General features: G+C 39.4%; 1 protein-coding gene across 2 annotated transcripts in view; it reads left to right on the forward strand.

Moving 5' to 3' along the window:
* LPGAT1 (lysophosphatidylglycerol acyltransferase 1) overlaps positions 1-14,935 on the forward strand; it is a 59,318-nt gene that overhangs the window by 30,010 nt on the left and 14,373 nt on the right. For both annotated transcript variants that reach the window (XM_059841086.1, XM_059841087.1), the window contains exons 4-6: positions 3,138-3,233; positions 5,317-5,590; positions 14,124-14,250. In XM_059841086.1, coding sequence (XP_059697069.1) covers positions 3,138-3,233; positions 5,317-5,590; positions 14,124-14,250 — 497 coding nt within the window. The remainder of the gene's footprint in view (positions 1-3,137; positions 3,234-5,316; positions 5,591-14,123; positions 14,251-14,935) is intronic.

The raw sequence follows: 14,935 nt of genomic DNA on the forward strand, positions 1-14,935 counted from the left end.
AGGAGTGTTAAGCTTGTGCTAGTCCAGAACTTCTTTTGCTTACTTTTGCCAGCCAGTACAGACCAAAACCAGATGTAATCTGCAAACACTGAGAGTTTAATGCTGCTTTAAAAAAATGTTCACACATGTAAGACATCAGAAGTGTTCAGTTTAAAGTTCTGGATTTTTCTATGTGGTGAGGCAAACTCATGGGACAGTCTTGTAACTTGACAGTGTTTCCCAAGGGTGGTGTCAGGATCCGTGATGGTAATTTTTTCCAGTATTTTATAAATCCTTATATACCAATGAGAGTGTAGCCTATTTAAGTAAATTTAATTTCACAAAGCAGTAAGATAAAATACGTGTGCTGACATATTTCTGGCTTTTTAGATTCACTTACATGAATAAGAAAAAGATGATCTCTCATTAGAGAAGTGGAACTTAAGCTAAAAATTAGAATTTTTGTGGAAGGACTGAATTGGGATTGTTTGATTAATACATTATACCATAATATAAGCCAAACAGCAAAATTTCAGGTGAAACAGAAGTGACCTAATTACACTTTAATAAAAGTTTGAGAAATTGTTCCAATTTCTTTGAGAAAGTAAGAGTTAACAAAATTCAGTAAGTTGTAGTCTCATAAATATTGGAGGTGATGTGTTTAACACAAAGAAGTAGGTTAAAATGCTGCTGTTACTGCTTTCTGACTGATAAATGTGGGTTTTTTCTGTTTTGGAACAGAAAGCCGTGCCAGGAAGGGTGTAGTGGGGACAGTGGTTTGCATGCAGATTTCAAGTTGTGCTTTTTCAGGTTTCATTGTTAAGTTACAGATGCTTGAAGGATGCAAGTCAGTCTGTCCAGGTTGCTTTGCTATGAAATCTGTGTAGACTGAAGTGGGCCTGTGAATAGAAGGCACCTAGATTTTTTTTTTTTAATATAGCTGGAAAAAGCTTTTTGCTAGCTTCTGAACTTACTTAACCAGGAAGCATGAAGGAAAAAGGACCTGAAGTGGTATGCAAAAGTTCTTTAAAGCCATCAATAACTATTAATTTGTGTTCAGAATACTTCTAAATGTCTTTGTTTAAACCTCCTTGAAATGCAAGTGATAAGAGGCTCATTTCATAAGTGTTGCTTTATTCCTGAGGATACTAAGTAGAGGAGGCACTACATAGAAGAGTTACTAACAAAATTTTGCAGTATCCTCTTTTCTGTCCTGGCTAGCAGAATAAAATGAATATCCATTAATCTCATTTGCCTTTTAACTGCAGACAAGACAGCTGTGTCCTATTCTTTGAACTGCTTTTTGATTTGGTATGTTAGTATGTGTATATATTATTTCATGCATAAAATTACTTTCTCTTTGTACTTCTCACCATTGCCTAGGCTTACAGGCAGATTTATGATCACTGGGCTCTGGTTTGTCTCTTTGTAGCCCACACACTGCAGACTCTGTGTGTCTCAGTTGTCATTTGCGTGTCACATTTTTCTTTGACAAATCTCATCACTCCTCTGAAAGACTGGGGAAGCTCAGGGATGCTAGTTAGAAGCTCTGTGGCACCTAAAACAGGGTGAGATGGACTTCAGACTTTGAAGAGCAGCGATCAACTTGCAGGATTAATCTACCATTATCTAAAGAAAAAGACAGCATCAAGTAGTATGGTAGGGGAGAAGCAGTAGCACTGCTGGGCAAGAGTTCCTCGTCCAGGAACATCTGGGACCAGTGTTGACTGCTCCAAAAGACATGTTTTCTTTCCAGCAAAGCAGAGTATTAAGCTTGCTTATCTCTTCCAGTAAAATAGATTATGTTGGTTTGACTTCTGCTTGATACAATAGAAGGTAGTTGTCAAAATGCCAAAGTAGTAGATGAACACTGGCAGGCCTGAGTACTGCTGCAGGCTAAATCATCATTAGTGAAATTTTGGTGGTGTTTTTATCAAAGGATGTGGTTCCCTACACCAGCATGTCCCCTTTGGGTGATGCATGGGCATGAGCTTATTGTAGTGCCTTGATGAGCAGTAACACCTCTGAGTGATGCTTTTTTGACTCTTGTCCTTAGGGCACACCCTTCTTTCATGGTTTTTTTGCATAAAGATTATTGCTTTACTGAAATGGAAAGAATGTTAATGTCTGCAGAGAAGATCCTGGCTTTAAGATCCTCACTATTTAACACAGGTCTGGAGATCTCTGTAGGATAAACGATTTCACCAATATTAGTCTCAAGTAAGACATTGAATCTAGGAGCTAATTTTTCTTTTGTCACTCACAAATACATAGTGTGCCTTTGGTCCTTTGGATGTGTAGCATCTAGTAACGAATACCACTGGCAGACAGGAAGGGATAGTAGAATGTTATCTTTATTTCTTAGGCTGCTTGCTCCTGTGTTTGCCTCAAAGTGCATGAGAAAGATGCAAAGCAGAAGGTGCTTGCATGGTCATCTGACCACCAGAGAAATGTCACAGTCCTTCATGTTCTGTATTGATAGTGGTAAATGGAAGAGTACAGTCTTACATGACTTCAGGTTCACTGAACTTGTGTCAGTTGTGGTGTGGCCTCATAACCCAGGGAAGAGAAAAGGCAGCCTAGCCTATGATTGGGAGCATTTAAGAGACACTGGGTTTTCCAGTTTTGGGGGGACCACTTCCTACCCCTCTGAAAAACTACATGCAGGAGAGATAGAGGAAAAAGACCTTGTGAGAAAAGAAGCTTTTCCCTTCTGTCGTTTACTTTGTTGGGAGTAATTCTCCTACTTTAAATCTCAAAGGACTGAACAGGTAAAGTAGCTGCCTCCTGTAAGAAGCGATGGTCAAATGAATCGATCTGCTCTACCTTGCTGGTTTTACCTTCCCACTGTGCTGCTTGACTGGGACAAGCAGCAGGCTTTGATTAAATTCTCAGGGATACAAGTGGCTGCTCTGCCGTGGCTAATACTGTAGAACTGTGTATTACATAACAAAAAGGCAGCTATTTAATCCTACTCTCAAGGGAGAAGCATAGCACCTGTGCTCCTTTATATTTTGGGCATAAAGGACCTTATTCTATTTATTTGCTAGTTTTATTGCTGTTGTAAGAGGGACAAGAATGTGACCAGTATATACATAACTCATCATTCTCTGCACTTGATAATTCACTCATTTTTAAAATTTATTTTTACTTTTCAGGTTGTCCGTCAGATGATGTGGCTGATGGACCATATTTTTAAGTATACAAACTTTGGCATTGTGTCTCTAATCCATGGAGACTTCTTTATAAGACAGGTAAATGGAAACACATAATACTGCTTTGATTTATCCTTAGATTTGGAACACCATGGTGTTATGGGATTAGTTATTACCTCGTGGTTGGTTTGCACGATGAAATAGCTTTGCTGTAAAGTGTGTATTTGAGGAGGTCTTTGTTCTGAAGCTACTTTATTTTCCAGGCTATTTTTATTATTTCCATAGACACAAATGATAATGGAATCCCTTCAGTTGTGAAGGGAGCCTATTATGAGAGAGGTGTACAAGCAAAATACATGGGCAGTCCTTTTTATCTCTGTTTCTGAGCACACCTCTCATCTTTCCTTAGTGACCTTGAAGCCATGCAGAGAGTCTGTCTGGTCAGGTCACTCTTCTGACTGCAAAGTTTTAAATTGGGAAAGGCAGGTTTGTCCCTTTTGATGGTGATATAGTAGTAGATCAATTTAAGGTGGCAATGGACCTGTGTAAAGAGTAATTAATTGGTTCTTGAAGGTTAATTATTATTCAAGAATTAGGAAAGAATGTCTGTTGAGCTCAACATCTGAAATATTAATGAATGAGACCTTCAGATTATTTCATACAGCTTGGGTAGGGTTTTTTGTTGTTTGGTGGCTGTTGATCAAACTGCACTCTCCAAGTAGAAACTCAGGAGGCCAATGAAAAGCATGAACCTGTTTCCAGTTACATGAGCTGCAATATCCATCATCTTCTCCTTATTCCTTTGTCTGGACATAAAATGTGTAGAGAGGCAGAGAGAATTAATGAATTTTCACATTGCAGAGAAGAAGTTAATTTACTCAGAATGAAATAAAGAAATGCCTAATCACAGCAGTACACTGCTGAAGTGAGATTCACTGACACTAGAGGCATAGTTAGAAAACAAAGGTCTCTAGAGGCACACAGCTGTGTATTGTGAGAGGATGGATGGAAGGAGCAGAGTTGGATGCTTTGTAAAATATAAAACTGTTCCAATAGGTAGAATTTACAATATGCACATTTTGAGGTATGCAAGGCTGTCACCTTGTGAGTTACAATTTCTGAGTGTGGGGTTGTGATTCCAGTCCCAAAACCAAACCATCACTGAGCTGCGTAACCTAAGGCTTTTCCTCATTTTTGTAAAGTGGCTGACATAGACAACATCACAGATACAATGATGTCATTGTGGGTCTAAAGATAAGCCAATTAATGTTTCTAGGTTGCTAGCCTTTGGGTGTGGCAAAATACTTCATTTGAGTGAGTAATGGTCCTTTGCCTAACTCTAGTAATATTTGGATGGTTATTGTTCACTGCTCTTTTCTTAACTACTGTGCTATCCTGGAGTCCTGTGGTCTGATAAGGAAGGGCTGTCTTAACTGAGGACTTTTATTATTGCTTTATAATTGCATTAATGTGAGCAGGTAGAGCCTTTTCCTTCCCTCTCGAGCTAAGTTGGAAGTAATTGCAACGGGGAGACTTAAATGTAGGAGAAGCACTTTAACAAAACTCACTTTTTTTTTTAGTAAAATACTTTCATTCAACCCCACACATGCCCTCTTCCTTCCTCTGACCAAAAAACCCAACTAACCACCAAGCAGTGCAATGTTTGTGGCAGCTTTGTTGACGTTTCAGAGAATTAAAATCACCTCTGCTGAGGAGAGCTTTAATTTTGCCCTCCTGTGTCTTTTGAGTGATTTGACAAGGTCACTTAGAAACACTCAAAAATGCTAATTAATGTAAAGAGATTCCTCTGAAAATTTGGATACCTTGGTGCATGCAGAGATGGGAAGAGGAAAGATTGTTCCTGAAGATATTTGTGCAGTAATTAAGGCTGTATCTTATTGTTCTTAAATGAAGAAGATGTCGTAATGCACCAAGGAGGAGAAATGAGTGGGTCATTGGAGCAGTGCAGATCTGAGTGAGGTCTGTGGTTCTGCTGTGCTAACCCAGCTGAGGCATGGTCTATAGGCCTCCAGCAGGTACTCCAAGGAGAACATCGCTTTTTATGGTCTCAGGGGCTTATTTTTATCTCTGAAAAGAGAGAAACCTTAGAAGTATAATAATTATGTCTGATGTTAGTCTCTTTCAAGCAATCATTTTATTAGATAATGTTTTATCCTTACAGGGGAGAGCACACCGTGACCAGCAGCTTGTGTTACTCAAAGATCATCTAGAAAAATATTACAGGAGCCGCAATAGGAAATGGATTGTTTTATTTCCAGAGGGTGGCTTTCTTAGGAAAAGAAGAGAAACAAGCCAGGCATTTGCCAAGAAAAACAATTTGCCATTTCTTAAGCATGTCACCCTGCCAAGAGTTGGGGCAACACAAGTAATTCTGAAGACGCTTGTAGCGCCACAAGAAAATGGAACTCCACCAGGTGGAGATGCTGTGAGAAAAGGTAAAGATCACTGTCTGGGTATAAAGCAAATTATATGTCAAAGACTTGAGTTAAAAAAGACATTGTGTAGAATTGGTGTCTTCAAAATATCAAATACTTTGTATAAATGTTTTCATAATTAGTTTTAGTTCTGCTGACTTTATTTTTGATGTTCAGACAAAAAAAAGAACCACCTTAGTTTTAATTTGATTTAGTTTGTGGTATGGCTGCATGAGTGCTTGGCTTGGCTCACATGATGGGTGAAGCAGATACTGGAATAGGCACCCAGAGTGAGCAAGAAGGTGATCTACTCCTTTGAGTAAGATTGATGGTTTGTGACAGCATGGAACTATAGTAAAAGTACCTCTGGAATATGCTAGCTGTGTTCATATTTTTATTCCAGGCTTTAGAAGTTTCTTTGCATCCACTGCTGTTTACTTTATTCTTCTTCTTGAACTATTTTCCATGGAGTTCAGGTTCTTCTGTTGTGTACAGATCTTTGTGTTGCCTGTCCCCATTGTTGCTGGAGTTAACTGTCACTGATCACTAGATGTGAAGGATTGTTTTGGCTGTCATGTCAGAAGAGTTACGAGGGAATAAGAATATTCCTGCAGCATTATTGTTGTGGGGTGCCTGGGCAATAGGGGAGGGTATAGCTGAGATATAAATAATGCCTGTAGTTATGGGATGTGGTGCTTTAGTCTCTTGGTTTTTAAAATTAACTTCTTGGCATGTTCAAGAGCAGGGTTAGATCTTTCTTAACTCCCTTGTGGATTTCTGTTACTTATTATAGAAACAATGGTTTGGGGGTAGTTTCTTATTAATGGGTGGGGCTGGTGTTTCACAGCCAAATTTTGATAATCATTTAGCAGTTTGAAACAACGATCCTTACTAATGAAGCCACATAGGCAAAAGACTTTGGATTATTTTCTGTCTGAAGTTCAACTCTCAAGGTTAGCAAGAACCCTTGTACAGAAATTGCTCCCACATTGTCAGTTTTGAAGTTATCCTTGTCAACATAGGAAATAAATTGAGATAATGTTCTTGGAGAGGTGAAGGTAGGATTTAAAATGAACTGAAAAATCAAGCTGTGGAATGCACCAGAGTGTTTCCTGTCAGGCTACATTCAGAAAAGAAAGGCTGAAGAAAGCTCTTGTCATAAAATATTTTAGGTTTAAAAGAGAGAAACTGAATACCCTGGTCCTTGTTAAAAAGTTGGGGTTTTTCTGAGGAGAAGTTTGGGCTGTTCCTGTTCTATTTCTTGATGTCTTAAAAAGGTATGGAGAGTAAGAAGTTCCCCAAATTAATTATAAGTTGTCTGGTTCTGGCGGGAGGCCAGAAGTGCTTGTCAAATACCAATTTTATATTGTCCTATTCTTAGGTTGCTATCAACTTAGCTGAACATCAAACTTGGCTTCCTTTTTTCCCCCCCTCTTTGAGTGGCATCATTTAGACTCTAGAGAAATGAGCATTTGATAGTAGTGGACCTAACTGGGTATTAAAATAAAGGAATTCTCTCAGAAATAAAATGGAACTATATTGTCCATCCTACTCAAGAAAAGATAATTGGACAAAAATAGGAATGAAATGTGTGGGTTTAGCTGTCACTCTTTCATAGTAATAGACTTGAAAACATACTAAAAGGGATGAAAAAGAAAAGTGAAAGTAAATTTTATATGCTAGGGAAAAGTAGGTTTTGATACATAGTGACACTGAGATATTTTATGTCCTCTCTTCTTTTAAGCTCACAAAAATATTTCCAGCATTGTAAAACTTCCCTTTCGGAGATGTATGAAATATTAGTTCTTGATTGTATCTTGTATAAAAGATTCTTCCTCTCATCTGTTGCTTTCTGAATGCATTTATTGGTCTCTTGCCATGTCAGAAAATGTTTGTTCAATTGAATGAAATACAGTTCTGTAAATTGCTATGGTTATATTATAAAGTTAGAAGTCTGACAAAGCTAATGGATATTTTTACTTTTAATCTCTTCTGTCTTTTCCCTTCTTTTAATCACGTGAAAAACCCATGTCAGTGAATTCAAGCTTCCCTCCTGTTCAGGTGGCCATTGTTGAGCTGTGGGTGCTAGAGCCAGGTGCAGTGCATAGAGTAAAGGTTTTGCCAGTGGCTGGCATAGAGGCTGCCTGCAAACCTTTTGTACATTATAACTCTTCTCCTTTGCTTGGGAAGTGTTTCCTTTATCAGAAGCATCGCACTTGAACTTCATGGTTTGCTGGACACATTTTTCATCTGCAGCACTTCTTGTGCTCTATACTATCTTAACAATGTTCCTGGAGTCCTGGGTTGCCAAATTATTCAGCCTATTATATTAAGCTTTCTACTCTATCATTTATCATTCTCCCTGTCCTTTTGTTTCCACCAAGCTTTTTTGATACTCATGGTAATTCACCTTCCTCTCCCACATGATTTTAGTTCAATTGGTTTGTAGATTAAGAGTTTTCCTCATCAAAAATTATGTCCCCTTGCTGTTGAGTTTCCTTGGTAGCTATTTTAATGATACACAATTCTGTTCTTGACTGCTGTCATTTTATTAGTATTCATTCATTTTAAATGGTCCTTGTGGCTTTTGTACTGTTGTAAATTTGATACCATTCTACTTTCTCAGCTGGAGAGATGTGTAAAACTGGGTGAAAGAAAATATGACAAAGGAAGCTATAATAAAAGGTGGTTTGTCCTTAATGTGCTGCTATCACAGTTTGGCACAAACCAGATACAGTTGTTTGATTGTGTCACACCCCAGCTCCTCAGCCCAGCTGGCTTTTGTGTGTCACATGTCACCAAAGCTGTGGCCTTTAAGTTGTAGTTCAAGAAATGGGCTAATTGTAGCTCAGTGCTACATCATCTGTCCTGCTCTAAGGTCTCTAATCTGATTTATGGCATCCCTTTGGTAGAGGTGGGTTTATGTTGAGAAGTGCAAGGTTCAGTAACCTCCCCAAAAATTCATTAGTATTAATTATGATCTTAATATCCAATCCCCTTTTCAGTTAATTTTTATGCTAGTAATGAACTTCACACAGTTTAGGAGCTGATTCTTTCTCTGTAAAGTGACAGGAAGAGCAAATGTTCCTGAGCTAGACAATTAATACTGTTTGATAATTCTTGTACTTAAAGTGATCAGTTCTTTATCAGGGGCTTTTCCAGGACAGGAAGCCTCTGTTGTCTTAAATTTTCTTCTTAACACTTTTCTTTCATATTTAAAAACCCAAGTACCAACCTTCACCAGAGTGAATGTTAACTTATTGCTGGTAAATACTAAATTAAATTACTGAAATGCTTATTGCTTTTGCTGCCTTTTGAAACTGTTGTTTAGTTTAACAGAATTATGTAATTGTGTTCCTAAATTAGTAGAAGGATGGAAAAACATAGGAAAGGTAGTGCAGTCATTTGTTAGCATGACCACTGTTGAAGCTGAATAATGCAGAGAATGTAGGTAGGTGATGTCTGTCCCTGAAAAGAGAGTTTAAGGTACTTCTGATGTCTGATGAAAGCCTCCAGATGGGGCAGATGGGCCAGCACTGCTGCCAGCACCTGCATTCCAGAAGAAGGTTTTAGTGCAGAATAAAAAATGGGCAGTATTATAAAAACACTTGATGAGCAGCCATCATCACCCTAACCCAGTAGTGACCCAGGTGTGTGTTCACAGGGGCATTTTACAATTTTTTGAATTTTTTTTAGCACAACATTTAGTCTTTGACTGTTTCTTCAGTTGATAAGAATTGATTTTGTGAGTTTCAGAACTATCAGAATGTTCTAAATGTCAAAAGCTGACAATTTAAAGGAGTTTGGAGCTATTGTTCTTTAAAGATGCACATTCCAGAGCTTATTTTTGATCAAACTTGCTCTAGTGTGTTTTTTAAACTCTGTTTTATTTTACCATGCAGCAATTTTTTTTCTGATAATAGGTTGCTATGAGCTTAGTTAGAGCCATACCGAAGTCTTACCTTACTGCTTTCAAATGCAGCAGAGTCCGTTCAGTTCTGATGCTATTTCTCTCGGAGAAATTAAATTTTCACTTCTGCAGGGTTGTAAATTGAACTTCATAATTGATTTTTTTAAAAGTCACACTTTTTCGTTCACTGTTACCTGAGGAATGTGACTTGAATAACATGTGAGCAAGCTCTTGATTGTTGTTTTTTCTTTCCCCTGGAAAAAGGTTTCTTGTTTTGTTCCAGGTGGTTTGTTGCATCAGTCTGAGAGTTCATCTTTGGTGAAAAAAGTTAATTCTGGGGTCAGGGATTCAGTTGATCACACAAGGACAAGTAGAGAATAAGGGACAAGTTACAAGAATGGATTGCTGTGCAGGGAGAGCCAACAGCCTCTTTGGCTGCATTCACAGTGGTGCAGGTGTTAGGGAAACCACACCTGCATACTGGTGAATGCTAACAAACACTTTCTTTCCAAGTGCAAGCTGCAGTCCTCAAGTCCACACCTGGCTGGTGCATTCTTTCCACTCTGAATCCAGTCTGGCAGTGTGACACCATCCAGAGCTCACCTGGAGGCAAGCTTTCCTCCTGAAATCTGTCTGTGATTTATTCTTTTTCTCAGTGGTACTAAAACCATCTTCTGGAGTGTGGGTGCTGGCAGCAGTGCTGGCCCATCTGTCCCATCTGCTGGGGGGTTTGAGGGGCTCTGTACATCATCTGATTGTTTGTTCAGCATGAGTTGACCCCAGGAAATAGCAACCCTAGAGAGGACAAAGAGGGGGAATGTAGAGAACCTCTGAACACCCATAAATTTGTGATTGTAGACAGTCAAGTTGTGAAAGGTCTTCAGAGAATGACAGCTTGAGTGCGTGAAGACTCTGATGATGAGTTGCTTCTAAGTAGATAGGGAGCAACTTAATACCTTTGAATCCAGAGTGAGGAAAATAGTTGTGAAGATTTGCCTCTGCTAATGATTTGGAAAAAAGCCCAAAACCCCAAACAACAAACAAGTTAGGAAGCTGTTTAAATTTTACTTTTGATTTTTTTTTTTTTGGTCTAGGCCAGAAAGCTGCTGTTCCATGTGATTGTTCAGTTTTGCCTTAGCACTCATAAGGCAAGTATGAACCATTCACACTAAGGTGCCTCACTGCTGCATGGTTTGGGTGCTGTTGTGGAGGGCAGGTGCCTGTGGGCACGTTCAGAAGGTTTATGTGCTATTTCAGAAGAATCAGACTGTTAATATTTTCAAGCAGTTTGAATAATCTCTATCTTGTGCTGGAAGTGGCAAGCAGACTGACACCACAGCAGAAAAACCAGTGCTTGGAGAGATCAGCCTAAGTATGGTCTCTGCAGCAGCTTCTTCTGCTGAAGCCTCTGACAGGGAGGCTGCTCAGTCTTTCAGCAAATACTAGAAATGAAAGATGAGTGTCCTTTAATGGTAGGCAGAAAGTTGGAAGAGTTTGGCTGTCAGAAAGGTGTGGCTGAGTTGGCCAAGCCAAGCTGGGTGAGAGGAGTTCTTTAGCACAGGTATAGGCAGCTCCCAGATTTCTCAGGTACAGATGCCAGACCTGAGATTCACACCATGTTATAACTAATGCAGCAGACTTTGGTTTGAGCTCCTGGTAATGTCCTCCATTTAAGAAATAATAGGGTTTGTTCTTGGTCAGAGGTCTGCTCACACCAAGCAGCATCCTTGGAGATATTTAGGTACCACTCCTTTGTGTTTTGTGCAGTTGTCAGTTTCTTTTCCAGTTTCAGGATCTGTCAGAGCTCCTGGGCTTTAAAATAAATTTGCTTATGAGCAGGTTGCAACGCAGTATACACCCCCCCCCCCCCCCCAAAATTGCAAGATGTATTTCAAAATTAATTTTCCTAAATCCTTGGTGATGTAGGTTTTTTTTGGCAGTCATATATCTTGGATGATTATGTAAGGCTTATTTTAAACCAGAGCATGCACAAATACTGTGATTTGAGAGCACGTGGAGGTAGCTGCATTAACACCTGCTTGCCCTAAAAGGAGGTCTGTAGAGGCTGATGTTGCTGTCAGAACTTTTTTTCCTGGCCTGGGGTTTCTGGTGGGCTGTCTGGTTTTTCCCCTCACCCTGCCCTGAAAAGGGTTGGAGGTGAGTTTGGAGCTGGACTGAAGAATCCAGTGCTGCAGCAGCTCTCTCCACAAAAGCAGAAGGTAGGAAATCAGTGCAGCAGAGAACTGCAGGAGTCTTCCCTTAATGAAGTGCAAACCATTATCCACTGAAAGAACAGCTTTAAATATAGCTAAATATTGAATAAATTATTTTGAAACACTTTACAGTAAATAATTAGAAAATGTGCCCATATTCATCTGGCACTTTTTCACTGCAATTAATGATCTTTGTTGCTTACTCACTTAGGCAATTTAACTTTGGCAATTTACTTGCCTTTATCCATTCTTGCTTTACATCTGGGAAAATAATAACTTGAATGACTTTGTTTCAAAATCTATTTCTAAATTAATACTTCTGTTGATTTAATATTAATTTCATATTGGCTCTTCTCTGATTCATTGCTACTTTTAAAATGAAGCACTCTGTCGTTAGTGCTTTTCTTAAGAGAGACTTGACAAGCACTCTGTCATGATGCTGGCAAGCCTGCAGCCTCCAGTTCTCATTTCATGTGTCTCTCAAGGCTCTGAAATACTGTATTTCCAGGAGGTAGCCCTGAATGTTTCAGCATGACCTATGCAGTTTGCCCTTGGTCAAGTTTTGGAATAGTATGTTGCATGCTGCTGAGAACTCATAATCTAAATTTTAGGAAATGCTGTCTAGCCCTGTTGGAGTAGTGCATTTGTAATGAAGCAGTACAACTCCACTGATGAGCAGACACCAAGAAAACACTGTCTGCTTGTTAAAATAATTGATAGATACATGTGATAGCATTGCTGTAATTTTCACACTTAATTAAATTAAATGCAAATGAAATGAAATGCAGGTAGAAACTTGCAAGCCAGTCCTTGCATGCACATTCCAGCTGGCGTCAGTAACTGTGGCTTTCAGGGTGCTGCTCAGACTCAGTGCTGCAGATTTCTTCAGGTGTGTGGTAGGTCTGTAAAATTGCAGTGGCTGCTCTGGGCAAGGCCACACGTCTAGCTCAGCATCTTGTCCATGACTCCAGGTGGATTACAGAGTGAGAACATAGCAGACAAGCATCATACTTCTCCCACATATTCTCCAAGCTTCTGACAGTTTCCTGTGTGGTGGGTTTCCCAAGCCAGGTGGGGATTTCTGCCTGGTTAGTTAACCCTCCATGGTTATTCAGTTCCCTCTTGATCCCAGCTCCTGGCATCCTTACACCCTTTAGCAAGAAATTCCCAAAATATTTTTTTCCCTCTCTGCACAGAGAATCATTTTTCTGTTTGCTATGAAAACTTTTCCTCTTGGCTGAATTTTGAGTGTCTGTTCTTGTATTGGGAAGGATGGTGAACAGTCAATCCCCATACGTGTTCTTGGTGCTGACAATGTTCTTGTCAACCTCTGTTACATTTCTTGTGTAGCTTTCTCAGCTGCAGGCTTGAAGAGTGTTGTACTTTGTACTAAAAGCTAACACTTCTTACATGCTCTTGCCCCTGGGTGGCTGTTTGTGGTAGTCAGCTGTTTAAATCCTTAGAGGCACTGCCTGATGTGGTGTGAGCACGTTGTACTGATGTGTCAAGCAGTGAGTGAGCATTACTCTGCTGGCCTGTGACCTCAAACACAAGGCAGCTCCAGAACAGAGGAAATTCACAGGCTGAACTCAAAGTACCATCTTGGCAATGTGGCCTTCCTTCTTGGTTTGCTCTACAGATCTGCTGCTCTCCCTCTTAGCAAACCTGTGAACTGAAGACATGCCAGAGGGGGGTCATTGATTTATGACCTGGACTGTTGCTGGTTGTAACTTATATTCAGATTTTAATAGAGTCATGGAATATTCTTAGTTGGAAGGGACCCACAGATTTTATTCTCTTTACTCATCTTAATAGCAAATATTTTCACCTCCTTTGATGCTTTTTTCAGTTTCTAAGTGAGCTGAGCAGCATATGAGCATGTACTGGTGTCAGCCTCTCCTGGAACCTTGTGGGTGCAGTATCTTCCCCACTGTGGAAACTGAGCAGCTTCTGTTCCTTGCTTTCTTACCCTGAGTACACCCTGAAAGTGATGCTTTTCCTCTTCATCCTGCAACTCACATCTTTAAGAACCTTTGAGGGATCTGAATGGCTGCTGCTCCATCAGTGATCTTTTAGAAAGGCACGGGTGCACATGTGCTTGAAGTGCAGACCAAGAAGCTTGGATGTTTATTTTGGCATTTTTCCTTTTGGTGAATGGGGGAAGCACCTGACCTTGGGGCCAAGATGTCCTGTGGCTGTACTCAGACCTGGTGAGTGAACTTGTTCTGTGTACCATGGTATCTAAGAACAGCAGAAATAACCATGAAATAAAATCTAGGTCCAGCAGAAGTTTCTAAAGGTGTTTCTGTGCCTGTAATGAAATCTGGATTTGATTTTTGATGGTCTTACTTGTGCCTCATACATCATGAAGTGATATAAAAATTGCATAACTCTCAAATAAGTGATATGGAATTTTTTTTTTTGTTCCTAGAGAGCAGATCCAAAGGCCTCCAGTGGGTGATAGATACAACCATTGCATATCCCAAAGCTGAACCTATAGACATCCAAACCTGGATTCTTGGCTACCGACAACCAGCAGTGACACATGTACATTACAGGTGGGAAATGGAGCTGCTCCTCCTACACTGAGCTCAAGTATTCACAAATCACTTGTGTCATTTCAGGAGAGGGGAAATCAGGAGCAGTGGGAGTGGGTTTTTTGTGTCTCACACAGGTGGGCAACTCATATTATTTCAGCACAATACATCCTTTTTTTTTTTTTTTTTAAGTTCAGTGACTATTCTGTATTTTAGGACAGACATTTAAGTTTTGGACTAATGTCCTATGGTTGAATAGAGTTTTGAGGAATGTATCTGAAGACTAGGTCATCTTTTTCACTTTAGTGTTAAGGTGCTGGTAAACTCAACTTGAATTTTTTAAATTTTGTTTTTTAGTAATGATAACTAAAAACAGTTAAAAATCACTGTTGTTAAGTAAACAGATTTCCTAATAAAATATTCTGGTAAACTTTCTGACAAAGAAATGCCAGCTTTTTCACTCAAAGAATACTTTAAGTAGTTGAGCAAAGCAGCTCGAAAAAGTTGCAACTCTCATTGACAGCTGGGATGGGAGAGTATTAAAACTTTTCTCTTCAGCAGTTCTTTGTCTCAAGAAGACCTAAAGTGATGGAGAGAAGTTGAATTTTGCTTTTAGTTTACAATGAGTTGCAAGTCACTCCAGGAGTATGTTAACACTTTTCCTATACTAAGTAAGTTGTTGCATGTTATCCCAAAATCACAATAT

This window comes from Haemorhous mexicanus, chromosome 3, assembly GCF_027477595.1.
Source record: "Haemorhous mexicanus isolate bHaeMex1 chromosome 3, bHaeMex1.pri, whole genome shotgun sequence".
In the NCBI taxonomy this organism is placed as follows: Eukaryota; Metazoa; Chordata; class Aves; order Passeriformes; family Fringillidae; genus Haemorhous; species Haemorhous mexicanus.